This window comes from Tachyglossus aculeatus, chromosome X4 (assembly GCF_015852505.1).
Source record: "Tachyglossus aculeatus isolate mTacAcu1 chromosome X4, mTacAcu1.pri, whole genome shotgun sequence".
NCBI lineage: Eukaryota > Metazoa > Chordata > Mammalia > Monotremata > Tachyglossidae > Tachyglossus > Tachyglossus aculeatus.
Window position 1 is genome coordinate 9,217,305 of NC_052098.1, and position 25,503 is coordinate 9,242,807.

The following is a 25,503-nucleotide window of genomic DNA, read 5'->3' on the forward strand; positions in this document are numbered from 1 at the left end:
CGGTCGGCTCGCCCGCTCTACCTCTGCGGAGTCTGGGGGCAACGCGGCGGCATTGGCCACTATCCTTCATCCCCCGGGGCCGCGGAAGAAAAGGGCGCCCAGGTGAGTTCCTGGCCCTGCTGAGAGCTCACCTCCTCCAGGAGGCCTTCCCAGACTGAGCCCCTTCCTTCCTCTCCCCTTCCCCACAGCACCTGTATATATGTTTGTACGTATTTATTACTCTATTTATCTTGTACATATCTATTTTATTTATTTTATTTTGGTAGTATGTTTGGTTTTGTTCTCTGTCTCCCCCTTTTAGACTGTGAGCCCACTGTTGGGTAGGGACTGTCTCTATGTGTTGCCGATGTCCATCCCCCATCTTATCTCCTTCCCTTCCCCACAGCACCTGTATATATGTATGTATTTATTACTCTATTTACTTGTACATATCTATTCTATTTATTTTATTTTGGTAGTATGTTTGGTTTTGTTCTCTGTCTCCCCCTTTTAGACTGTGAGCCCACTGTTGGGTAGGGACTGTCTCTATGTGTTGCCGATGTCCATCCCCCATCTTATCTCCTTCCCTTCCCCACAGCACCTGTATATATGTATATATGTTTGTACATATTTATTACTCTATTTATTTATTTATCTTGTACATATCTATTCTATTTATTTTATTTTGGTAGTATGTTTGGTTTTGTTCTCTGTCTCCCCATTTTAGACTGTGAGCCCACTGTTGGGTAGGGACTGTCTCTATGTGTTGCCGATGTCCATCCCCCATCTTATCTCCTTCCCTTCCCCACAGCACCTGTATATATGTATATATGTTTGTACATATTTATTACTCTATTTATTTATTTATTTTATTTGTACATATCTATTCTATTCATTTTATTTTGGTAGTATGTTTGGTTTTGTTCTCTGTCTCCCCCTTTTAGACTGTGAGCCCACTGTTGGGTAGGGACTGTTTCTATGTGTTGCCGATGTCCATCCCCCATCTTATCTCCTTCCCTTCCCCACAGCACCTGTATATATGTATATCTGTTTGTACATATTTATTACTCTATTTATTTTATTCGTACATATCTATTCTACTTATTTTATTTTGTTAGTATGCTTGGTTTTGTTCTTTCTCCCCCTTTTAGACTGTGAGCCCACTGTTGGGTAGGGACTGTCTCTCTATGTTGCCAATTTGGACTTCCCAAGCGCTTAGTACAGTGCTCTGCACATAGTAAGCGCTCAATAAATACGATTGATGATGAGGATGATGATGATGAGCTCTTATTTATCTTGTACATATCTATTCTATTTATTTTATTTTGTTAGTATGTTTGGTTTTGTTCTCTGTCTCCCCCTTTTAGACTGTGAGCCCCCTGTTGGGTAGGGACTGTCTCTCTGTGTTGCCAATTTGGACTTCCCAAGCGCTTAGTACAGTGCTCTGCACATAGTAAGCGCTCAATAAATACGATTGATGATGGTGGTGAGCTCTCTCGGAGTCGCGTCCAGTACGTCATCCTCATCAATCCCGCCATGTGCCCCCTCTCCAAGTGGGCCAAGGGGCACCCTTCCCTCCCCCGTGCTCTCGGTGACTCGATTAGGCCGTCCCCCGGTGTCATAGCTGATTTTACATCCTCCCGCTGTCGCCTCAGTGGGAGCGTATGGCCTGGACCCGGGCCTGGCCTGTTAATAATAATAATGATGGCATTTGTTAAGCGCTTACTATGTGCAAGGCACTGTTCTAAGCGCTGGGGAGGTTACAGGGAGATCAGGTTGTCCCATGGGGGGCTCACAGTCTCAATCCCCATTTTCCAGACGAGGGAACTGAGGCCCAGAGAAGTGACTTGCCCAAAGTCACCCAGCTGACAATTGGCAGAGCTGGGATTCGAACCCGTGACCCCTGACTCCTAAGCCTGTGCTCTGTCCACTGAGCCACGCTGCTTCTCTAAGCCACTTAGAGAAGGCTCTATTTATTTTATTTTGTTAGTATGTTTGGTTTTGTTCTCTGTCTCCCCCTTTTAGACTGTGAGCCCACTGTTGGGTAGGGACTGTCTCCATATGTTGCCAACTTGGACTTCCCAAGCGCTTAGTCCAGTGCTCTTCACACAGTAAGCGCTCAATAAATACGATTGATGATGATGATGATCAATCGTATTTATGGAGCGCTTACTGTGTGCAGAGCACTGGACTAAGCGCTTGGGAAGTACAAATTGGCAACATATAGAGACAGTCATCATCATCATCAATCGTATTTATGGAGCGCTTACTGTGTGCAGAGCACTGTACTAAGCGCTTGGGAAGTACAAATTGGCAACATAGAGAGACGGTCCCTACCCAACAGTGGGCTCGCAGTCTAAAAGGGGGAGGTGGCCGCCAGGGGGCGACTGGCGCCGGGCCTCCGAGGCCGTTCCCGCGGGGCCTCAGTTGGGCAAGAGCCCGGGCCTGGGAGGCAGAGGTCGTGGGTTCTAATCCCGCCTCCGCCACTCTTTTTTTGGGGGGGGGGGGGGGATGGCATTTGTTAGGCGCTTACTGCTTTAGAGAAGCAGCGTGGCTCAGTGGGAAAGAGCACGGGCTTTGGAGTCAGAGGTCATGGGTTCAAATTCCGCCTCTGCCAGTTGTCAGCTGGGTGACTTTGGGCAAGTCACTTCACTTCTCTGGGCCTCAGTGACCTCATCTGTAAAATGGGGATTAAGACTGTAAGCCCCCCCCGTGGGACAACATGATCACCTTGTAACCTCCCCAGCGCATAGAACAGTGCTTTGCACATAGTAAGCGCTTAATAAATGCCATCATTATTATTATTACTATGTGCAAACCGCTGGGGGGGGGGGATACAAGGTGTTCAAGTTGTCCCACGTGGGGCTCACAGTCTTCATCCCCATTTTACAGGTGAGGTGACTGAGGCTCAGAGAAGTGAAGTGACTTGCCCAAGGTCACACAGCGGACATGTGGCAGATCCGGGATTCGAACCCACGGCCTCTGACTCCAAAGCCCGGGCTCTTTCCACTGAGCCACGCTTGTGACCTGGGGCAAGCCGTTTCACTTCTCGGGGCCTCAGTTCCCCCCTCTGGAAATGGGGATGGAGACTGTGAGCCCCACGGGGGGCAACCTGATCACCTTGTATCTACCCCAGCGTTTACAACAGTGCTTGGCGCAGAGTAAGCGCTTAACAAACACCGTTATTATTATTACCCCTATAAAGCGAGGGGGGGATGCGACGGTGAGAAACTAAACCTCCAGTCGGTTCTCAATCAGAGGAGCAGCGTGGCTCAGTGGAGAAGAGCCCGGGCTTTGGAGTCCGAGGTCATTGGTTCGAATCCCGGCTCTGCCACATGTCTGCTGTGGGACCTTGGGCAAGTCACTTAACTTCTCTGAGCCTCAGTTCCCTCATCTGTAAAATGGGGATTAAGACTGTCAGCCCCACATGGGACAACCTGATCTCCTTGTAACCTCCCCAGCGCTTAGAACAGTGCTTTGCACATAGTAAGCACTTAATAAATGCCATTATTATTATTATTATTATCAATCGTCTTAGTTAATGGAGAGAAATTGAGAAGCAGCGTGGACCTGGGTTCTAATTCTGCCCTACCAACTGCCTGCTTTGTGACGTTGGGCAACTCACTTCACTTCTCTGGACCTCACTTACCTCTTCTGGAAAATGGGGATTCGGTGCCTGTACTCCTTCCTAGTTGGACTGTGAGCCCCATGTGAGACAGGGATTGGGTCCAATGTGATGAATGTGTAACTGTCCCAGCGCTTAGAACAGTGCTTGGCACAGAATAAGTGCTTAACAAATAATTTGAAAAGTGACCCAATCAGAATAACAAAATATGAATAAGGTGGTGACTTAACTCCTCTGGGGAGAGAGAGGTTTGAGAAGCAGCATGGCTCAGTGGTAAGAGCCCAGGCTAGGGAGTCAGAAGTCATAGGTTCTAATCCCGGCTCTGCCACCTGTCAGCTGTGTGACTTTGGACAAGTCACTTAACTTCTCTGTGCCTCAATTCCCTCATCTGGAAAATGGGGATTAAGACTGTGAGCCCCACATGGGACAACCTGCTTACCTTGTATTTCCCCCAGTGCTTAGAACAGTGCTTGGCACATAGTAAGCACTTAACAAATACCAAAATTATTATTATTAATATATTTGCCGGGTGTTGGGAGTTAAACATGTTTGGAGGCTTTGGGGGAGGTTGGGAGAAAGGTACTTGGGGGAAAAAGCAATCCTGATAATCGACTCAAGAATAACTGAAACTAAGCAATCAGTGAGTGATTTTTTAGCGCTCACTGTGTACAGAACACTGTGTTAACTGTCCTGCAATGCAAATAACTTGGAATTGAGCCAAAAAACAAAATGGAAAAAAGTCGTTCAACTTTTTAATGTTACATTGGTTTTTGAATTACTGAGTTTTAAAAACACTGAGTTTAAAAACACTTTTTTTAAACCTGGGGCACTGCAGATCTGCTCCTAAAAAAGAACCACCAACCCATATGCACCAGCCTGTGTGATTATTGGCTGGATGATGATAAAATATTCTAGACTGTGAGCCCACTGTTGGGTGGGGACTGTCTCTATATGTTGCCAACTTGTACTTCCCAAGCACTTAGTACAGTGTTCTGCACACGGTAAGCGCTCAATAAATACGATTGATTGATTGATTGATCAGAAATTGGATTTCTGTAGCACCTGTCTTCTGAAGAACCCAAAACTCATTGTAAAAGGGTATTTTTTCCGATCAGATTACATTTTTGAAGACGGGAAAGTGTTCACCATGCTAGGTGAGAAAGTGAAGGATGAAGGGGCAGTTTTTTTTAAGGTCGGCCCTGGTCGGAATTTAATACTCCTCCTCCAGTTTGATTCCCCTCTCTGCTTTTTCTGTTGTGCCTAGTTACACCAGAGAGAGGTGGGGAGAAGATTGGGGGAGTGAGAAGAGGAAAATGAGAGGAATGAAGAGAAAGGGGAGAACGGAGAGAGCTCAGAGACCAGCCAACATAAGGCACTTTCTAAAAGCGGTTAGTACAGTGCCCTGCACACAGTAAGTGCTCAGTAAATACGACTGAATGAATAAAAGACCCCAAGATACTAGGAAGTGAGCAGTGTGGCACTGTAAAGAGGGAATTAAGTCAGATCAATTTAATTTCCTTATTTCATAGAGGAGCTTGTCATAAAGACTGGGAAAAACCAGGAGCACAGTTGAAACCTGCACCATCAAACTGAAGGTGGAATTGCCCGAGGTTCCTGGGACTCACTGAAGAGCTTGCCAGATCACAAAGCCTGCTACTTTTAGACTGTGAGCCCACTGTTGGGTAGGGACTGTCTCTATATGTTGCCAACTTGTACTTCCCAAGCGCTTAGTACAGTGCCCTGCACACAGTAAGCGCTCAATAAATACGATTGATTGATTGATTGCTACTGGGGTGCCAAGTCCTGGCGGAGCAGCTACCGAACAGCGCTGTTTAACCGGACTTGCTCAGAATCGCAGTGTAGCTTTAGATCTCAGCGTGGCATAACAGCCGTGATCTCTGTTGCACAGCAGGAACAGGAGGAGCGCAGGGAACACCGTTAGGATGTTTCTACTTGTTTTTGACAACTGTCCGAAAGCATTGGCCATCATAAGCGCTTAGTACAGTGCTCTGCACACAGTAAGCGCTCAATAAATACGATTGATGATGACGATCAGAAGGATTAGAGCTAGCAAGTTAGGACGTCCCTTTCTGCCCTTGCCATTTCAGGCCCCTTCTTCTTGTTGCTCTGCTCTCCACCCAGAGCACAAAGGTGGTGGTGGGTTAGAGCAATGGGCCGGGCTGTACAGTGCTTGGAACAGAGTAAGATCTTAATAAATACCCCAATTATTGTTAAAGAGGAAATTGTAGGAAAAATAGCAGGTTCAAGGCCTGGGGGCATCATATCCCCAAATTCCAAAAGTTACTCATGACCTATTTCCATCATTGTCAGAGTTTGACTCATATACCCTTCCTTGCTATTCCTCCTTCCTTATTGATGTTTCCTTTTCTCCACCCTCCACCTCCCCAAAGCCTATACAAATTCCTTTCCTTTTTTCTTGCTGGATAAAAATCAACTTGCCTCCATGGGCTTCTTTTCCAGTTCCCTACTTGAGCTGGGCGCCTCAGTCTTTGTTGCCGGCATATACAAAATGGCCGTGCCGGCATTTCTGGATCTTTAGGGTGCCCAGGCCCCCTGTCACATGGTCTTTGAACCCCATCTTTAATTTTATTCTTTAATTTTATTCTGCTCACAGGGCTGGAGTTGGGCTACAATTAGTGCTAGCAAGTGGAAGGCACAAAGAGTCAGTCAATTGTATTTATTGAGCACTTACTGTGTGCAGAGCACTGTACTAAGAGCTTGGGAGAGTACAATATAACAATGAACAGACACGTTTCCCACCCACAAAGAACTTACAGTCTAGAAGGCATGGAGATATACATGCAGAGAAGCAGCGTGGCCCAGCGGAAAGAGCACGGGCTTTGGAGTCAGAGGTCCGGGTTCAAATCCCGGCTCCGCCACTTGTCAGCTGTGTGACTTTGGGCAAGTCACTTAAGTTCTCTGCGCCTCAGTTACCTCATCTGTAAAATGGGGATTAAGACTGTGAGCCCCCCGTGGGACAACCTGATCACCTTGTAACCCCCCCAGCGCTTAGAACAGTGCTTTGCACATAGTAAGCGCTTAATAAATGCTATCATTATTATTATTATGCAGAGGTGAGAGGGCTCCAGTGCTGTTCTCGCCTGTCAGTGCTGCCATGGCAACGCCTCCTCACCATTACCTGGTTTAGCCTGTTGGAAAGGTTAAAAAAAATGGGGAGAAATCGGAGGGAGAAATGAGGGAGGTGGAATGGAAAAGAAAGAATTCTGGGAAAGGATATGGGCGACAGAGAGATCCTGTCCAGGAGAAATAGAGAATCAGGAAGGGGATGCTTTCAAGGACAGATAGGGCGCACAGCACTATTGATGCCTTTTTATTTGTAATGACGTCTGTCTCCCCCCCTAGACTGTGAGCCCGTTGTGGGCAGGGATTTTCTGTATTGCTGTATTGTACTTTGCAAGCGCTTAGTAAAGTGCTCTGCTCACAGTAAGAGCTCAATAAATGCGATTGACTGAGTAGACTGTGAGCCCAATGTTGGGTAGGGACTGTCTCTATATGTTGCCAATTTGTACTTCCCAAGCGCTTAGTACAGTGCTCTGCACATAGTAAGCGCTCAATAAATATGATTGATTGATTGATTGAATGAATACTTTAGCATGGATTAGTGGAAAGAGCCCAGGCTTGGGGGTCAGAGGATGTGGGTTCTAATCCCGCCTCTGCCACCTGTCTGCTTTGTGACCTTGAGCAAGTCACTTCTCTTTGCCGCAGTTACCCCATCTGTAAAATGGAGATTAAAAGTGTGAGCCCACGTGGAACAACCTGATCACCCCATATCTACATAAAACAGTGCTTGGCACATAGTAAGCACTTAACAAATACCATAATTTACTTTTTTTAATTTAAACTCAGGCCAAAGCAAATGTTTCTTTCATTGTTGCTAGTAAACCTACTGCTGTTGAGTGTGTATGACCTCTTGTGGTTGGATCTGAATACACAACCCACGGTTTTGAATGTCCGGGAAAATGTACATGCAACTTCAGTTGAATATTTCCAACCCCCTTTGACCAGCAATCCCTGGTAGGTGTCTCAGTTTGCTGACTTGGATTTATTTTTTATTTTAGAAAACAGAAAGAACTCTTAATTCGAAAGCACAAATGGTAAAATCATTGGTCATTGGAATCAGTGGGTAAGTATCTTCTAGCACTGGGGAAACTCTAGAGATCTAAGATTTATTCTTGTGCCCCTTGTTAAATCTGGCCCTGAAAATATGGAAAGCTTTTTCTTTCAGCCGCGTGCCCCATGTCCTTCCCTCAGTGTGTGCATTCACATTTTGTTGCATTCAAGAAGGCAGTGTGTCGTTGGGTGGCAGGGGTGTGAAAAATGTGTATTTTGTATTAATACATCTTGCAACCCATAAAGGAAAAGGTGGCATTGAATGCACCTCTGGGACGCAGTCTTATAGAGCATCAATTATCTGCATTCCCCATGCTCAACTTGTCCCATAGTTAAAATTTTATTTCTTTCCGTAAGGGTCTTTTCTTCAATAAATCAATCAGTGGTATTTATTGAGTCCTTACTGAGGGCACACACTGTATTAAACTCTTGGGAGAGTACATTGCAGTTGCCAGACATGATTTTTGCTCTCAAGGAGGTTTCAGTCCATAGCCTAGTGGAAAGAGCCCAGGCTTGGGAGTCAGAAAACCTGAATTCTAATCCAGCTCTGCTGCTAGTTTGCTGTGGACCTTGGGCAAGTCACTTAACTTCTCTGTGCCTCAGTTGCCTGCTCAGTAAAATGAGGGTTAAATCCTGCTTCCTCCTACCTAGACTGTGAGTCCCAGGTGGCACAGGGATTGTGTCCAACCTGATCATTTCATATCTCAAGATAAGAGGATGTTATAACCTCATATCTCAAGAGAAGCAGCGTGGCTCAGTGGAAAGAGCGTGGGCTTTGGAGTCAGAGGTCATGGGTTCAAACCCCGCCTCCGCCACTTAGCTGTGTGACTTTGGGCAAGTCACTTAACTTCTCTGTGCCTCAGTTACCTCATCTGTAAAATGGGGATTAAGACTGTGAGCCCCCAGTGGGACATCCTGATCACCTTGTAACCTCCCCAGCACTTAGAACAGTGCTTTGCACATAGTAAGTGCTTAATAAATGCTATCATTATTATTATTATCTCCCCCAATGCTTAGTATAGTGCTTGGCACATAGCGCTTAGCAAATACCATAATTATTATCATTATTATTACTATTATTATCAATGTCATCATCTACCAAATTCGGTCTCTCTCTATCCAAAGTCGTGGTGGCTAGCTCACTGGCTTGGGAAAGATTTCTTTATTTTTATTTTTGCATAATGCTGTATTTGTTTTCATGTTGTCAGCACTTCCAACAGTGCTTGGCCCATAGTAAGCACTTAACAAATACCATAATTATTATTATTTAAATGTTTTTCATGGTCCTGGTATTTTTCTTTCTTCTTTGGCTCAGTGTGACAAATGGTGGGAAGACGACCTTGGCTAGAAACCTTCAAAGACAACTCCCGAACTGCAGTGTCATCTCTCAGGATGACTTCTTTAAGGTACCACAAAAACTTTTTCGAAGTATAAAGCACTGGGGGCCCTCCACTGTAACCAAGCTAGACGATACAACATTGCAAAAGGCTATTGAGGGAGTTTGTGGAGTCTCCATCACTGGAGAGCTTTAAGAGAAAATAAAACAACCATGATTTACTTATTCACCTACATGAAATTGGAAGGCTGAACTCCCTCAAGATCCCTTTCAGCTCCATTATTCTGTGATTTTTATGATGTAAGGTGCGTTCAGAAAATGGAACTATCACTGAACGGATGTGTAGATTAAACAAAGTGCTTCGATAGTGTGAATAATGGTAATGAGATATGATAGCCAGCATTTTACCCACTAGATAGCTCTGATAATTGGCATTTCTGCTAGGCCCCAGTAGAAAATCAGTTCTGGTTTATTGAACTCCTCCATCCAATGTAATGAGGTAATAATGATGAGAATATATTTGAAGGCCTTGCTTGGTAGGAAGGAGGCTGTGGTTTTTTTGTGTAAAGTCTGCCTGGGGGAGTCCGAGCGGGGATAATCTGAGGGCCTTCTGCTCATCTGACCAGCAAATAATCCTCCCTTTAACATCCTCAGTGGCTGATTTCGGGATTAGATTTCCAGAGGCTGCATGTCTACCAATCCCTGAACATACAGCACGGCCATGGTTCAAGGATTCTCACCTCTAAATGAATGGTGGAGTTCCCTCTCCCCACTGCTGACTGCTCAATAACAGTAGTAATAGTAATAATAATAGTAATGTTGGTATTAAGTGCTTACTATGTGCCAAGCACTGTTCTAAGCACTGGGATAGATACAAGGTTATCAGGTTGTCCCACTTGATTCATTCATTCAATCGTATTTATTGAGCACTTACTGTGTGCAGAGCACTGTACTAAGCACTTGGGAAGTACAAGTTGGCAACATCTAGAGACGGTCCCTACCCAACAACGGGCTCACAGTCTAGAAGGGGAGACAGACAACAAAACAAAATATATTAACAAAATAAAATAAATAGAATAGTAAATATGTACAAGTAAAGTAGAGTAATAAATCTGTACAAACATATATACAGGTACTGTGGGGAGGGGGAGGAGGTAAGGCGGGGGGAGGGGGAGAGGAAGGAGGGGGCTCAGTCTGGGAAGGCCTCCTGGAGGAGGTGAGCTCTCAGTAGGGTCTTGAAGGGAGGAAGAGAGCTAGCTTGGCAGATGTGCGGAGGGAGGGCATTCCAGGCCAGGGGAAGGACGTGGGCCGGGGGTCGACGGTGGGAGAGGCAAGAACGAGGCACAGTGAGGAGGTTAGCGGCAGAGGAGTGGAGGGTGCAGGCTGTGTATATATATATATATATATATATATATATATGTTTGTATGTATTTATTACTCTATTTTACTTGTACATATCTATTCTATTTATTTTATTTTGTTAATATGTTTTGTTTGGTTCTCTGACTCCCCCTTCTAGATTGTGAGCCAACTGTTGGGTAGGGACCGTCTCTGTGTGTTGCCGACTTGTACTTCCCAAGCGCTTAGTACAGTGCTCTGCACACAGTAAGCGCTCAATAAATACGATTGATTGATTGGGCTGTAGAAAGAAAGAAGGGAGGTGAGGTAGGAGGGGGCGAGGTGATGGAGAGCCTTGAACCCGAGAGTGAGGAGTTTTTGCCTGATGCGTAGGTTGATTGGTAGCCTCTGGAGATTTTTGAGGAGGGGAGTAACATGCCCAGAGCGTTGCTGCACAAAGATGATCCGGGCAGCAGCGTGAAGTATAGATTGAAGTGGGGAGAGACAGGAGGATGGGAGATCAGAGAGGAGGCTGATGCAGTAATCCAGTCAGGATAGGATGAGAGATTGAACCAGCAGGGTACCAGTTTGGATGGAGAGGAAAGGGTGGATCTTGGCGATGTTGCGGAGGTGAGACCGGCAGGTTTTGGTGACGGATTGGATGTGAGCCACCCACTTGTGGCTCGCAGTCTTGATCCCCAGTTTACCGATGAGGTAACTGAGTAACAATAATATTTGGGAGGTGCTTACTATGTGCCAAGCACTTCTTTAAGTCCTGGGGTAGGTACACTCAGGTCGGGCATAGTCCCTGTCCCACATGGGACTCTCAGTCTAAGCAGGAGAGAGAACAGGTATGAAATCCCCATTTTACAGTTAAGGAAACTGAAGCATGGAGAAGTGAAGTGACTTGCCCAAGGTCCCACAGCAAGCAATTGGCAGAGCTGGGATTAGGTCCTCCGTCTCTCAGGTCTGTGCTCTTTCCACTAGGCCATGCTGCTTCTCATGGCCAGAATCCTAGGTCTTGTAGTTTAGATAGAATTAGATGGGTAGGAAATTGCTGCTGCTTTTCCACTTAATTTGGAAGAAGCTTCCCAACTCTCTCTCTCTCCTCTTTCTTCTCTCTACCCTTCTCCCTCATTCATTTTCATCCTCCTCTCTTGCCCTTTGTCCAGTGAGACAGAGCTCCATATGCCCCTTTCCAGAAATCTTTGCTATTTTATTACAGTAGCATGAAATTATAGTATGTGTGTGTGTGTTTGCATACATATTGTGCCCTTGGAATCAGAGCAAAAGTTGAAACGATTAGATGATTTCAAAAAATGAAAATTGTATTTTGTAAACTAGGTTTTATTTTAAGGCCGGTATGGTCTTTTCGGAGCACAGTTTCACCTTACATTTTTCTTTTATTCCCCAGCCAGAATCTGAGATAGAGATTGATGAGAATGGATTTTTGCAGTATGATGGTAGGTTGATAAGCATTATGCACTGAATATTACACCAAACATTATGCATTTTATATTTAGAAAATTAAACATCTGGTATGAGTAAATGGTAGTCATTTGAGAGTTTGAAAATTTACTCTGCACACATTTAATTAGTGTACTTTTAATGCATTTGTAAGATAAACACTGTTTTTGCGATTTTCTCTATGGATTTTTGTTTGGATTCTGTGATTTTCAAAATTTACTGTATTAAGGTTCCAAGCCACAGAAGAATTACAATGAACCTTTAATTCTTGAGGCACAACACAAGAGGGTACTTAAATGATTGTGAATCACATTGCAGATTCAAACCATTGCTATGGAAGGATAGACGAAATCAGTCAATCAGTGGTATTTATTGAGCACTAACTGTGTGCAAAGCACTGTACTTAATGCTTGGGAAACCACAGTAATAATAGTAGTAGTTGTGAAGCGCTTACTTTGTGCCAAGCACTGTACTAAGCCCTTGGGTAAGTATACTGTAGTTAGATTGGACACAGCATTTGTCCCACATGACGTTCATAGTCTGAGGGAGACAGAACAGGTATTGAATCCCCATTTTACAGATGAGGGAACTGAGGCACGCAGTTTGATTTTTTTTTATAGCATTTGTTAAGCGCTTACTATGTGCAAAGCACTGTTCTAAGCGCTGGGGAGGTTACAAAGTGAACAGGTTGTCCCACGTGGGGCTCACAGTATTAATCCCCATTTTACAGATGAGGGAACTGAGGCCCAGAGAAGTTAAGTGACTTGCCCAAAGTCACACAGCGGACACGTGGCGGAGTCGGGATTTGAACCCATGACCTCTGACTCCAAAGCCCAGGCTCTTTCCACTGAGCCACGCTGCTTTTCTTTCACCCAAAGTCACACAGTAGGCAAGAGGCAGAGCCAGGATTAGGTCCTCTGATTTCCAGGCCCGTGCTATTTCCACTAGGCCACAATACAGTAGAGTTAGTAGATATGATCCCTGTAGAAAAAAAATAGGCAGAGTGTGACTGTGGAGTCAGTTGATGGAGTGGAGAAAATAGGGCATTCATTTCCAATCAATCGTATTTATTGAGTGCTTACTGTGTGCAGAGCACTGTACTAAGCGCTTGGGAAGTACAAGTTGGCAACACATAGAGACGGTCCCTACCCAACAGTGGGCTCACAGTCTAGAAGGGGGAGACAGAGAACAAAACCAAACATATTAACAAAATAAAATAAATAGAATAGATATGTACAAGTAAAATAAATAAACATGTACAAACATATATACATATATACAGGTGCTGTGGGGAAGGGAAGGAGGTAAGGCGGGGGGGATGGAGGGGGGAGGAGGAAGAGAGGAAGAAGGGGGCTCTGTCTGGGAAGGCCTCCTGGAGGAGGTGAACTCTCAGTAGGGCCTTGAAGGGAGGAAGAGAACTAGCTTGGCGGATGTGGGGAGGGAGGGCATTCCAGGCCAGGGGGATGACATGGGCCGGAGGTCGACGGCGGGACGGGCGAGAACGAGGCACGGTGAGGAGATTAGCGGCAGAGGAGCGGAGGGTGCGGGCTGCCCTGTAGAAGGAGAGAAGGGAGGTGAGGTAGGAGGGGGCGAGGTGATGGAGAGCCTTGAAGCCGCGGTTGTATGTCTACAAGTCTACTGCAGTGTCTAACCTTCTATCTGGCTGTGAGATTTGGACCTACTCCCGAAGATACGTCCAACTTCTCGAGCAGTTTCACCAGCATCCCGTGAACCTGTACCCAGCCTCAGATGACTGACCAAAATTACCGATCACGTGGTCAACCTCGCCAGCGTTGAAGCGATTATCATAACAACACAGCTTTCCTGGGCGGCACCTGTGGAGAGAATGGAAGACAACAGGATACCCAAGCAGCTGTTGACTAGTGAACTGAAAGGTTGCCCACCCAAGCCTGAAGAGTAGGCTACAATATTTAAAGAGATAGTGAAGCACAATGCGGCATACCGTTGGATTTTAGAGAAATCACCACAGCAGATGCTCATCAGGAGCGTGGTTGCTTTCTTTAAGGAGAGGCTTTACAAAGATCAGCTTATCAAGAGGCAGTCTTGAAAATAGGAATAGACCATGAACGGGGTAAATTGATTAACATAGCAACATCTCTTTACACGTGCACAGAATGGAAGGGTTATGCATCAGCCTTATCAACCATATTCGTGTGGTTGAAGCTGCGTGGCCTGGGGGTCAGAAGACCCGGATTCTAATCCCAGATTTGCCACTTGTTTGCTGTATGACCTTGGACAAGTCACTTCTCTGTGCCTCGGTTACCTCATCTGTAAAATGGGGATTCAGGACTGTGAGCTCCATGGACTGTGTCCAATCTGATTAGCTTGTATCTACTCCAGCGCTTAGTATAGTGCCTGGCATATAGTGTGGCTCAGTGGAAAGAACCCAGGCTTTGGAGTCAGAGGTCATCGGTTCAAATCCCGGCTTTGCCACTTGTCAACTGGGTGACTTTGGGCAAGTCACTTAACTTCTCTGTGCCTCAGTTACCTCACCTGTAAAACGGGGATTAAGACTGTGAGCCCCATGTGGGACAACCTGATCACCTTGTAAACTCCCCAGCGCTTAGAACAGTGCTTTGCGCATAGTAAGCACTTAATAAATGCCATTATTATTATTATTATTATTATATAGCGCATAACAAATACCATAAAAACAAACAAAATTTTTGATGCCTGAATATAGAGTAGTTTGCACAGTCCTGGATCAACCACAAAGCCCAACTTCACTCCAATAGCTACGGGAATAGAATCAGTCAACTCTTACTCACCAAATCATGGAGTACCTTGTGAAACTTCACAGAACAGCAAATGCGCTTAGCAGTTGCCAGATCCCTAGTTTATTCAGCGTTTGTAAGGCCAGTAAATCCAGAATAGATGGTGTTCTTTGCACTTTTCTCGCATCTGTTGGGCTTCAGAGCTGTACTCCATTTTGGTTTGAAACCACCTGCCAATTTATGACTTTTTTTTTAGTGGTGTATCCGGAGGGATTTTGTCTGGGATATTGCAAGAAATGGAAGGCAGTAAGAGGGCCCACTACTTTACTCTCTCACCTTTCCTTTTGAATGTGGTGATTATGAGAGCATTTTTGAAGTTTTATGGCATCTCCTCAGTGTTTCATATTCATTCAATTGTATTTATTGAGCGCCAACTGTGTTCAGAGCACTGTACTAAGTGCCTAGCGCATATGTGGTGGAGGAGCATATGCAAATGTCTAAAGAGGTGATTTCTGCAGGAATGCCATCGGATCTAGGTGCTCTTTCATTTTTCACAGTTTTGACAGAGGAGGTTACTTCCTCAAAAGTCTATACTGAAAAAGGCATGACTTTTCACATTCTGGCAGGTTTTTCTGTGCCTCTGGGGATCTCCTCAGTAATGGAGGGCATGTTCAGGAATTCATTACATTCCTGGCCATCTTGTAAGATTCCCCCCTCTTTGTCTATGGTGAGTGTGGTTCCAACTGTTCTCTTCAGTAGCGCTATCATCATCATCATCATCAATCGTATTTATTGAGCGCTTACTGTGTGCAGAGCACTGTACTAAGCGCTTGGGAAGTACAAATTGGCAACATATAGAGACAGTCCCTACCCAACAGTGGGCTCACAGTCTAAAAGGGGGAGACAAAACCAAACATACTAACAAAATAAAATAAATAGAATAGATATGTACAAGCAAAATAAATAAATAAATAGAGTAATAAATATGTACAAACATATATACATATATACAGGTGCTGTGGGGAAGGGCTATGACACTTTAGTAATAAGGTAATTACTAAAAATAAGTAATAGAGAAGCAGTGTGGCTTAGTGGAAAGAGCCCGAGTGAGCTTGGGAGTCAGAGGTTGTGGGTTCTAATCCCGGCTCCGCCACTTGTCAGCTGTGTGACTTTGGGCAAGTCACTTCATTTCTCAGTGCCTCAGTTACCTCATCTGTAAAATGGGAATTAAGGCTGTGAGCCCCACGTGGGACAACCGCATCTACCCCAGCTCTTCAAACAGTGCTTGGCACATAGTAAGCGTCTAACAAATGCCATAATTATTATTATTCTGATTATTATTAAGGTAAAGTCCTTAATTAGGTGGTCAGCATATGCCAGGTGTCTTTAGCTTTGGGGTCCCACTGCTGGTCATGCATGAGTCTCAGCTTAATCTGTACGTCCCTTCACAAATTTGGTAGTGTTTCCATTTTATTATGATCGTGAGGAGGTGCGAGTTGTCAGATGCTTTAGGGGGCTTCCTTGTGGACATACTGGACCACAATTTCAAGGGAGTCCACAGGCAAAAATGGAGGGGCTCAGTGTGGGTAGAGGCACTGCAGATCTAGCAAGGTGAAGAAGTAACAACATAAACTGCCAGAGTGAACTACTGTGACGGGTGGGATTTTGAAACCAAAGTGAGAAGCAGTGTGGCCTAGTGGATAGAGCAAGGGCCTGGGAGACAGAAGGACCTTGGTTCTAATATTGGCACTGCCATTTGCCTGCTGTGTGACCTTGGATAGGTCACTTCTCTGGACCTTAGTTCCCTCATATGTGAGATGGGGATTAATACTGTGAGCCCCATGTGGGTCATGGACTGTCACCTGATTAGTTTATATCCACCCCAGCACGTAGTACAGAGCCTGGTACTTAAGAAATACCGTAGATAAAAAAATAATTGGCGAGCAACTAAGATAAATCGCGACGAAATCTAGTGAAACTCATATTGGAAGTTTCCAAAAGTAGAATTTGTCTCCCTTTTGAAAGAAGGATGAAAATACCAAAAAATAAATTTAGATTGCCAAATTTCCAAATATCAAGTGTGTTTGGTTTACTTTTTGCTCTTTCAATTTGGACATTAACGTTAGACTGATTAATAGCCTCATTCATGATATGACCTTTCTTGGAGGCTTGAAGAGTTACTGGAAGATACCCTAGACACCCTATTTTCCCTCCCTTAAAGAAAAATCATGTTTTAGATAAATGATATAAACTTCTTTTGTCACCTTAATTTAAAAAAAAGCCCTTAAAGCTCCATTTTACACCAAAATTATTTGCCATTAGAATTTTTCAAGGGCAAATATAATTATATGCTTATGTAGTATTTACAGAGCACCATGAACATTTAAAATGCATCATCCTAAACCTCTTCATTGTGATGCTTTTGTGTTCCCAGTGCTTGATGCTCTTAATATGGAAAAAATGATGTCCACTGTGCATTCCTGGATGAAGAATTCCCAACATGCTGTGGAGTCACGTGACTCTGAAAGTACTGAGGGAGTTTATATTTTGATTATTGAAGGTTTTCTTCTCTTTAATTATAAGTAAGCAATTCTTCATTAACAATAAACAATCCTACTCTGATGTTGACTCCAAAGAAGTGGGAAACATTTGAGAGCTGAATGTGTTTATTCCCTTAGGCCCTTGGATACTATATGGAATAGAAGTTACTTTCTGACTATTCCGTATGAAGAATGCAAGAGGAGAAGGAGGTGAGATTTAGAATCATCCCAGATGATTATTCTGTCCTCCACATAGATAATAGTGAAATCTGATTGATTTTTTTTAAAAAAAAAAACCAAAGTATTCTGCAGATGATAAATGCTGGATCAGTTGTAAAGTTTAACGTTGTAGCTGAAAGCTATTTGAATAATTTTTGTAGGTGCTCATGGGAAGCAGCATGGCCTAATGGATAGAGCACAGGCCTGGGACTCAGAAGGACCTGGAATCGTTCATTCATTCAGTTGTATTTATTGAGCACTTACTGTGTGCATAGCACTGTGCTAAGTGCTTGGGAGAGTACAATACAGCAATAAACAGTCACATTCCCTGCCTACAATGGGCGTACAGTCTAGAGTGGGGGAAACAGACATCAATACAAATAAATAAAATTACAGATGGGTACATAAGTGCTGTGGGGCTATTCAGAATGCATTTCTAAATCTTGATGTGTTTTTGTATAGTGCTAGAGTCTATGTACCACCAGACCCACCGGGGTACTTTGATGGACATGTATGGCCCATGTACCAGAAATACCGAAGAGAAATTGATGACATTGCATGGAACATTGGTAGGTAGCTATCTCTTTGTGGGTGACAGGACGACCAGTAGGATTTTGCCTTTATTTGCTGATTGGCATCACAAGTTTCAATAACTACATTATGTTATGGAACAGTGTTTCTCATATGGGGTTTGGCACCAGAGGAGAGTTTCAAGGGAATTAGCACTTTTCTACCTATCAGTTTACATGCTATACTATTTAGGAACTTATTCAACCACCTTTCCTTCTTTCTCTTCTTCTTCCTCCCAGCTATAATTTATTTCGTGTTTGTCTCTCCCACTAGATTAGAAGATCCTTGAGGGCAGGGATTGTGCTTCTAGCTGAATTGTACTCTCCCAAGCAATCGGTGTCACAAGCCCCTGGCGTGTACCAACCAGGACTTTCCTGGACCAGGTTAGCCTCCGTGACACATAATAGAGTCAAACGAAACCACCAAGGTTACTGCGGAAAGCTTTACTTAGTTGTTTTTTTTTTTTTACCAACGCGCAGGGGAGTGACACATGCACACTCTCACTCACACCCACTCCACCAAGGGTCCATTACCGGTTTGCTGCTCAGGGGAGCCCGTTTTGTCGATCCCGCGGCGGAAGGTTGGGAGAAGTTCCCGGCTACGCGGACCGCTGACGCTACCGGCCTCCTCTGTGTGCTGCTTCCCCCAAACGCTGCTTCCCTCCTCGTTATTCAAAGCGACCACCTTTTATCTGCCTTGGGCATTGCAGCGGCTCTATGTGGAAGTTGTCGATTTGGTCCAGGCCCATTCTTGGGTACAGCAGGGAGAGAAGGCCACACGGGCCGGTAACGACCTGTCCTGAAGTAGAGCACCCCACTTCTTTTGTGAATTTCTTCTTCTTCGTCATCGTCGTCATGGGATCACAAACAGTCACTAGTAAAGCAGCTTGTTGCGAGCTGACCACCTCAGAACAATACACATAGTAGGGGAAAATCAATACTAATGATGGATTGTTTATACAGAAACCAGAGCTCCAGAACTCTGAACAGCTGGTAGTGACCTCAGCCAACCAAAAGATCTAAAATCTTTAAAGTGGGGGTTCAATCCTGTTCTTCATCCTATTTAGTCTGTGAACCCCATGTGGGACAGAGACTGTCTGACCTGATTATTTTGTGTCTACCCCAGTGCTTAGTACAGTGCTTGACACATAGTAAGTGCTTAACAGATTCCACCACCACCATTATTATTATTATCATCATCATTATTATCTTCTCCACTCCCCCATTTAAGATTCCCCACATTGCCAAGAGGAGATAAACTGTGGAGATTGTAGGTTTTCACTTGTTGGGTTTTTTGGGGGGTGTCAAAGGGCCATACTGAGCCCCAGGGGACCCTGACTGGGAGGCTGGTTAAAAAGTGAAAACATTTAAGAATCAGGGGAGTTCTTTGTGAAAAGGGCTTTGATGTCTGCATCTATTTTACTGAAACTGTGAAAGCAGCATGACCTAGTGAAAAAAGTACCGGCCTGGGAGTAAGGAGATCTAGGTCTAATCCTGGCTCTGACACATGCCTGCTGGATTTTTTTTTTTAACTATGGTGAAAACACCCCAAATCTCCCACTCTACACAAAGTTCTGATGATCTTGTGTCTAGTCCAGTGCTTGACACATAGTAAGCGCTAAACAAATACCACAGTTGTCATTATTAGGGGAAATCTTGAGAGGTTCTTCCTTAAGTAAAATATTTGAATGGAAAATGTCACTGCACCTCATGGAAACGTTTGATAAGAAGCTACCTTACGACTAGGAGAATGGAAATCTCTTTTTGTGTTGAGGGTGTTCCTGTTGATTTCAGGAGTTCAGCCCAGGGATCTGTGAGGTTAAAAGCCCCAGACAGAAAGTGCACAACATAGGGAGTTCCCAGCCCAACCCCTTTCTGTTACCTTTTACAGTTAAAATTGTTGACTCACTTCACGGGCTCAGCTTTTCTGTAGAGTTCATGTGTAAGACCGATCACAGAAATGAAAAGAAAGAAATTTGGGACTGTGGCCTGCAGAGACAAAATGAAGGACGAATGCATCAGCAAGTTAATCGGTGGTATTTATTGAGCACTTAACTATGGGCAGTGCACTGTGCCAAGTGCTTGGGAGAGTACAATATAGCAAAGTTGGTAGGCCCGTTCCCTGCAAACAAGGATCTTACAATCTAGAGCGGGAGACAGGCATTAATTTAAATAAATAAATTACACTTATGTAAGTTAATGAATTGGCTGTACATATTCCTTAGTAATGGTGTTTATTAAGCTCTTTCTATGTGCACAAAGCACTGGGCTAGATAAAAGATCATCAGACCTTTGTGTAGAGTGGGAGGTTTGGGGTGTTTTAAGTACAGTTTTTTAAAATCCCATGATTTAGAATATCCAGAATAAAAAAGTAAGTCCAGTTTCCGCAGTATTCCAGATAGTCGATTTCCTTTATTCAGAGTAGCAAAGCTCTTTTGGGTCCTTGAGGTCAGCTCGCTGACCTTTAATTAGTCAGTCAGTCAATGTATTGAGCGCTTACTGTGTGCAGAGCACTGTACTAAGAGCTTGGGAGAGAACAATCTAACAATCACATTCCCAGCCCACAACGAGCTTACAGTCTAGAAGGGGAGGCAGACACATAAATAAATAAATGACAGTTACGTACATGAGTGCTGTGGGGCTAACGGAGCAAGTCAGGGAGACGCAGAAGGGTGGGTATACTAAAGAGAGTGGGCCAGCTATTCCAAAAAAGAGGGATCATCAAGTTTGGATAACTGGGTTTTCCAAATGTGTGGAAACCCTAAATTCGGGAGGTTTTGGAATATGATTTTTCTGTATGAGTTATATGGCAAGCAGTCCCATTCCATTGAATTCCTTCTCCAATACTGGCTTCATTCTGAAGGAGGCAACCAACTGCGTGTTCTTGGCTCTGGATCTATTCCGGCTGTTTTAGCTAACTGGTTTTTAAATAGGTTGTGGTTGTACGTTCTTTATTTTAATACATTGGCAGTAGATGTCATTTTCACACCCTTTTTAAGCAGCTAAGAAAGCCTGCTGTTCAGTTTAATAATCTTATGGATACATATCAGTGTTCTTATTGTTTGCTTCCCAGTTTATTTAGATGGTACCAAATCCGAGAGAGACCTGCTTTTACAGGTGTATGATGATCTAATAAAGGAGCTGGTAAAGCCAAAGTGTAAGTATTGCCCTATTAAACTGGGTTAGGGAGGAGGAGCCAGGAAACTGCTTCTTGGCTGCCATCCTCCAGGGTAATGTCAGAAGTTTCATAATTTTCTGGAATTTAAATAAAATAAAATATGGTATAGCTTTGAATAACATTCAGGCTCTCATGTAGAGTATTATATAAGCTTTGTTCCTGGGGTGGTTTCTTTTGATTTTGAAATCTTAATGGCATCCTCATTGGTCTTTGTTATTTTCCTTCGTTCTGTTGATATTTTAAGGTTAAATATTTTTAGCAGATGGGTATGTAGAATTTCAGTGTGGCCAGATTACCCTTTCCGCTGACTGGCACAAGTAAAACAGATGGTTTTATATGTTTTGATTTCTTCTTGTTTTAAAATCTCATCTTCTTTACTCTCCCCACCTACACGCACATAGACACAAAAAAAGACAGTCAACAAAAACTCATAATTCCTACTTGCTAATTTCTCAAAACTAAGTCTACCTAAACTGTTTTCATTCTTGCCGTCTATCGGCCTAGGTTCTAACTATCTTGAACAGTTTGCATTCAATCGAAAGGGCTGCCACTCCCTTCCAGACTAAAATGGCAATCTAAGGAAGATATATGGCTGTTGCCACAGTAGTAAAAGAGGGGTTTCAGCTCCCTTCTTCCCTGGTGAGGTTCACTTCCCCCATCTACCCTGACCCAGCAGGGCTTGCAATTCACAGAGCTAAAATTTTCTGCTGCGATGGCAATTTCTTACCATCTGGGTTGATCCCAGCCCAGTACCTTTTAGTGACTGACCTCTCTTCCAGGAACAGCTAGCTGATAGATAAGGACAGATACCTGGAGGTACAGGGACAGAGTTCAGGGCTGCGAGGGAAGTTGGGGGCATCAGGGTTCTGCCTCTGACTCTAGGCAATCTCCCAGGCTTCACTTCTGAGTCCGAAATGGAAACTGCCTCTGCTGCGCTTCTCGACTCAATCAGTCATTCAGTGGTATGGGAGCGCTTTCTATTTGCAGAGTACTATACTAAGCGCTTGGGAGAATACAGTACAACAGAATTATCAACCACATTCCCTATCCGTATCAAGCTTACAATCTAGAAGCAATCTATACCCACTTGCTTCACCTACCTCCAGTTTATTTTAATGCCTGTCTCCCTTGCTAGATTTTAAGCTCTTTGAGGACAGGGATAGTATCTACTTTATTATATTCTCCCAAGCGCTTAGTTCAGTGCTCTGCACAAAGTGCTCAATAAACGGCATAGATTGATTAATTGTAACCCACATTGCTTTGAAGTACTATCTCTCTGGAGTAGATTGTTCTATCACATGCAAATAACATGTATTTTTCCATTTCCAGTGTCTTGAGGGGTGGGCAAGCCTTCATTTTCAAAAGTAACTTCGTAAAGATGGAATACAATTGGATTCTTCCCAGCCTGTATTAGAAAAGTATGGAGATGTGATTTAATCAACTGTAGCCACTGCACTCTGCAAACTTTGATCCTGCCAAACTAATCATCATTATGACCTTAATGGTTCATATATCTGTACAATATGCTATTTGTCATCCGTGTAATCTCACTGGATCACAGCTGTATTCATAAGAGACTTATTCTCCCCAGTTTTGAAAGCATGCAGTTCAACTCTGTGATTTCATAGAACAGAGATATTGTAAACACCTACTAATCATCTCTGTGGCTGGCGTTATGATAACTTTATGCCACATACCCGTGTATTTGCCCTTTAAAATAAGGGTGAATTGGACAGAATTGAAACGGTTTCAGGTAACCTCTTGCTGTACTTTGTTTGCTCAGAATAGTAATCCAGAAAGTGATTTGGTGATTGATATATATTTGTATGTGTACACACACACACACACACACACACACACACACACTACCATGAATGCACTCTGAACTTGAAGTTTGAAGTCTCAGTTGGAGATTAACTTTGAGGATGCTGCTAGAAGTTTTTTGTTTTTTTTTAAACTACATTCAATGCAATGCAGGGGTCCTACTGTAATAGAAGCAAATTTGTTGTAATTCATTTTGTTCAGCTCTTCAATAAGAGTCCTGAATATCTGTGGCTTGACATTTTCAGCCAAAAGCAATATTTTCCTCGAATTAATCAATCAATCAATCGATCATATTTATTGAGTGCTTACTGTGTGCAGAGCACTGTACTAAGTGCTTGGGAAGTACAAGTTGGCAACATATAGAGACAGTCCCTACCCAACAGTGGGCTCACAGTCTAGAAGAGTGGGCTCACAGTCTAGAAGATTAATTGTGTAAGATTAATTGAATTACTGAGACTTTACATTTTAAATCCAATTCTCTCAATGCCTAAAATTAATCGTTTGTCGTGTTAGCCTCTTTGGAAAGGTCCTTCACTCTACTGGCCCACTAGTGGACTATTCATTTTGTTAATGATGTGCATTATAGCTATAATTCTATTTGTTCTGACGATTTTGATTTCACCTGTCTACATGTTTTGTATTGTTGTCTGTTTCCCTCTTCTAGACTGTGAGCCCGTTGTTGGGTAAGGACCGTCTCTATATGTTGCCGACTTATACTTCCCAAGTGCTTAGTACAGTGCTCTGCACACAGTAAGCGCTCAATAAATACGATTGAATTAATGAATGGTGCTTATGTGGTTCAGACATAGCAACAATACACTAAATAGTCCTCCAGTGGTCTAGAAGAGTGAATGGTCCTTCCAAAGAGTCTAACTTACTACCAATGTTATTTTAGGCCCTGCGAGAATTGGACTCACTGTTTCCAAAGTTACTCGTTTGTTAGGGGAAAAGCCATTGCCTCAAAATATTTGAGTCAATTAATCACTCAGTGATATTTATTGAGCACTTCCTGTGTGCACAGCACTGTACTTGGTGCTTTGGAGAGTAATAATAATAATAATAATACTATTATATATAATAATACTATAATAATAATAATAATTATTAAGTGCTTATTATGAGCCAGGCATTGTTCTAAGCACTGGGGGAGATACAAGGTCATCAGGTTATCCCACATGGGGCTCACAGTCTTAATCCCTATTTTACAGATGAGGTAACTGAGGCACAGAGAAGTTAAGTGACTTGCCCAAAGTCACACAGCTAAGTGGCAGAGGCGGGATTAGATTCCATGACCTCTGATTCCCAAGCCCGTGTTCTTTCCACTGAGCCACACTGCTTCTACAGTATACCAGAGTTGGTAGACACAGTCCCTGCCCACAAGGAGCTTACAGTGCTTACAGACTGAAGTTTACAAAATCATGAAAAATGTGGGCAGATCAGATAACATTGATTTGCCCCAAATCCCACAGTACCAGAACTAGGGGTCACCCACTCACACTGAAGGGTGGTTGGTTCATAAATAAAAAAGAAGCATTTCTTCACTCAGTGAGGAGGGGAAAGGAAGGGGGCGGGGTGTGTGATAACCATATGTGGGTAGAAATAGTAGGTAAAGAGGGGTTTGGGAAATTCATGGATAAGAGGTTCATAATGGATGACTAGAGAGAGAGTTAAGAATGTAAATGAGAATATTTGGAACCAATCAATCAATGGTATTTATTGAGCGCTTACTTTATGTAGAGCAGTGTACTCAGCACTTGGGAGAGTACAATATAACTGTGTGACTTTGGGCAAGTCACAACTTCTCTGTGCCTCAGTTACCTCATCTGTAAAATGGGGATAAAGATTGTGAATCCCACATGGGACAACCTGATCACCTTTTATCCTCCCCAGCACTTAGAACAGTGCTTTGCACATAGCACTTAACAAATACCAAAATTATTATTATTATTATCAAGCATACACTCTAGAAGGATTCCACGATTCCATCAAACCTGTTGCCACAATTACAGACAGAACCTTGGGCTGGAAAGACCACTGGTCTGACCCAATGATAGCATTGCTTTGTCATCCTATAGTCTTATGTTGGAAATGTACAGAAATACAAGGCTACGTGAAAATAAAAATGGTCAAGATATTGAGCTGTATCCATATTTCTGGACTCATTTTTTTGCCAGACCAAATCCTACCTCAGAATTTGGACAGATTAAACCTGCACTGTTAGATCTGATTCCTGAGGCTGTGGACCAGTTGAACTATGTCCAATTCTGATCTTCTTCAACCTAGACTCCAGACAGGATGCGAAAACAGTAAGAAACAGACCGCATCCCACATCCATTGAGAGTTCTCAAAAGCCGAACAATCCAGCCTAAAAAGACATGCACTTATCTCTTTACACGTAGGCAAGATTTAGTCTCTCACTCTTCAAATAGGGGGAACAAAAATCGAAACAGTGAAGGAGTAAATGCAAATTCCGATGATGGCATCTGGAAGGATGTTTGTGAAACCCCACCCCACCTTGCTCCAGAGCGATTGTGTACTCCT

The 25,503-nt window shown here is 43.5% G+C and overlaps 1 protein-coding gene across 2 annotated transcripts; it reads left to right on the top strand.

Moving 5' to 3' along the window:
- Positions 1 to 25,503, top strand: NMRK1 (nicotinamide riboside kinase 1). Of its 2 annotated transcripts, none has more exons than XM_038770062.1 (9): positions 1 to 102; positions 7,705 to 7,769; positions 9,072 to 9,162; positions 11,845 to 11,893; positions 17,067 to 17,214; positions 17,311 to 17,382; positions 17,854 to 17,960; positions 21,034 to 21,117; positions 25,246 to 25,503. In XM_038770062.1, exons 2-9 carry the CDS (start codon positions 7,738 to 7,740, stop codon positions 25,329 to 25,331), a joined length of 669 nt encoding a protein of 222 aa, XP_038625990.1. In that variant the 5' UTR covers positions 1 to 102; positions 7,705 to 7,737; the 3' UTR covers positions 25,332 to 25,503. The 2 variants fall into 2 exon arrangements, with proteins under 2 accessions (XP_038625990.1, XP_038625991.1); XM_038770063.1 differs by lacking the exon at positions 25,246 to 25,503 and adding an exon at positions 22,468 to 23,242.

What these genes read in the sequence shown, in the direction of transcription:
- NMRK1 (XM_038770062.1), top strand. Translation starts at nt 7,738, where the DNA reads ATGGTAAAATCATTGGTCATTGGAATCAGTGG. An exon ending in CTCAGGATGACTTCTTTAAG is followed by an intron (nt 9,163 to 11,844) that starts GTACCACAAAAA and finishes TTTATTCCCCAG; the next exon opens with CCAGAATCTGAGATAGAGAT. An exon ending in TTTCTTCTCTTTAATTATAA is followed by an intron (nt 17,215 to 17,310) that starts GTAAGCAATTCT and finishes TTATTCCCTTAG; the next exon opens with GCCCTTGGATACTATATGGA.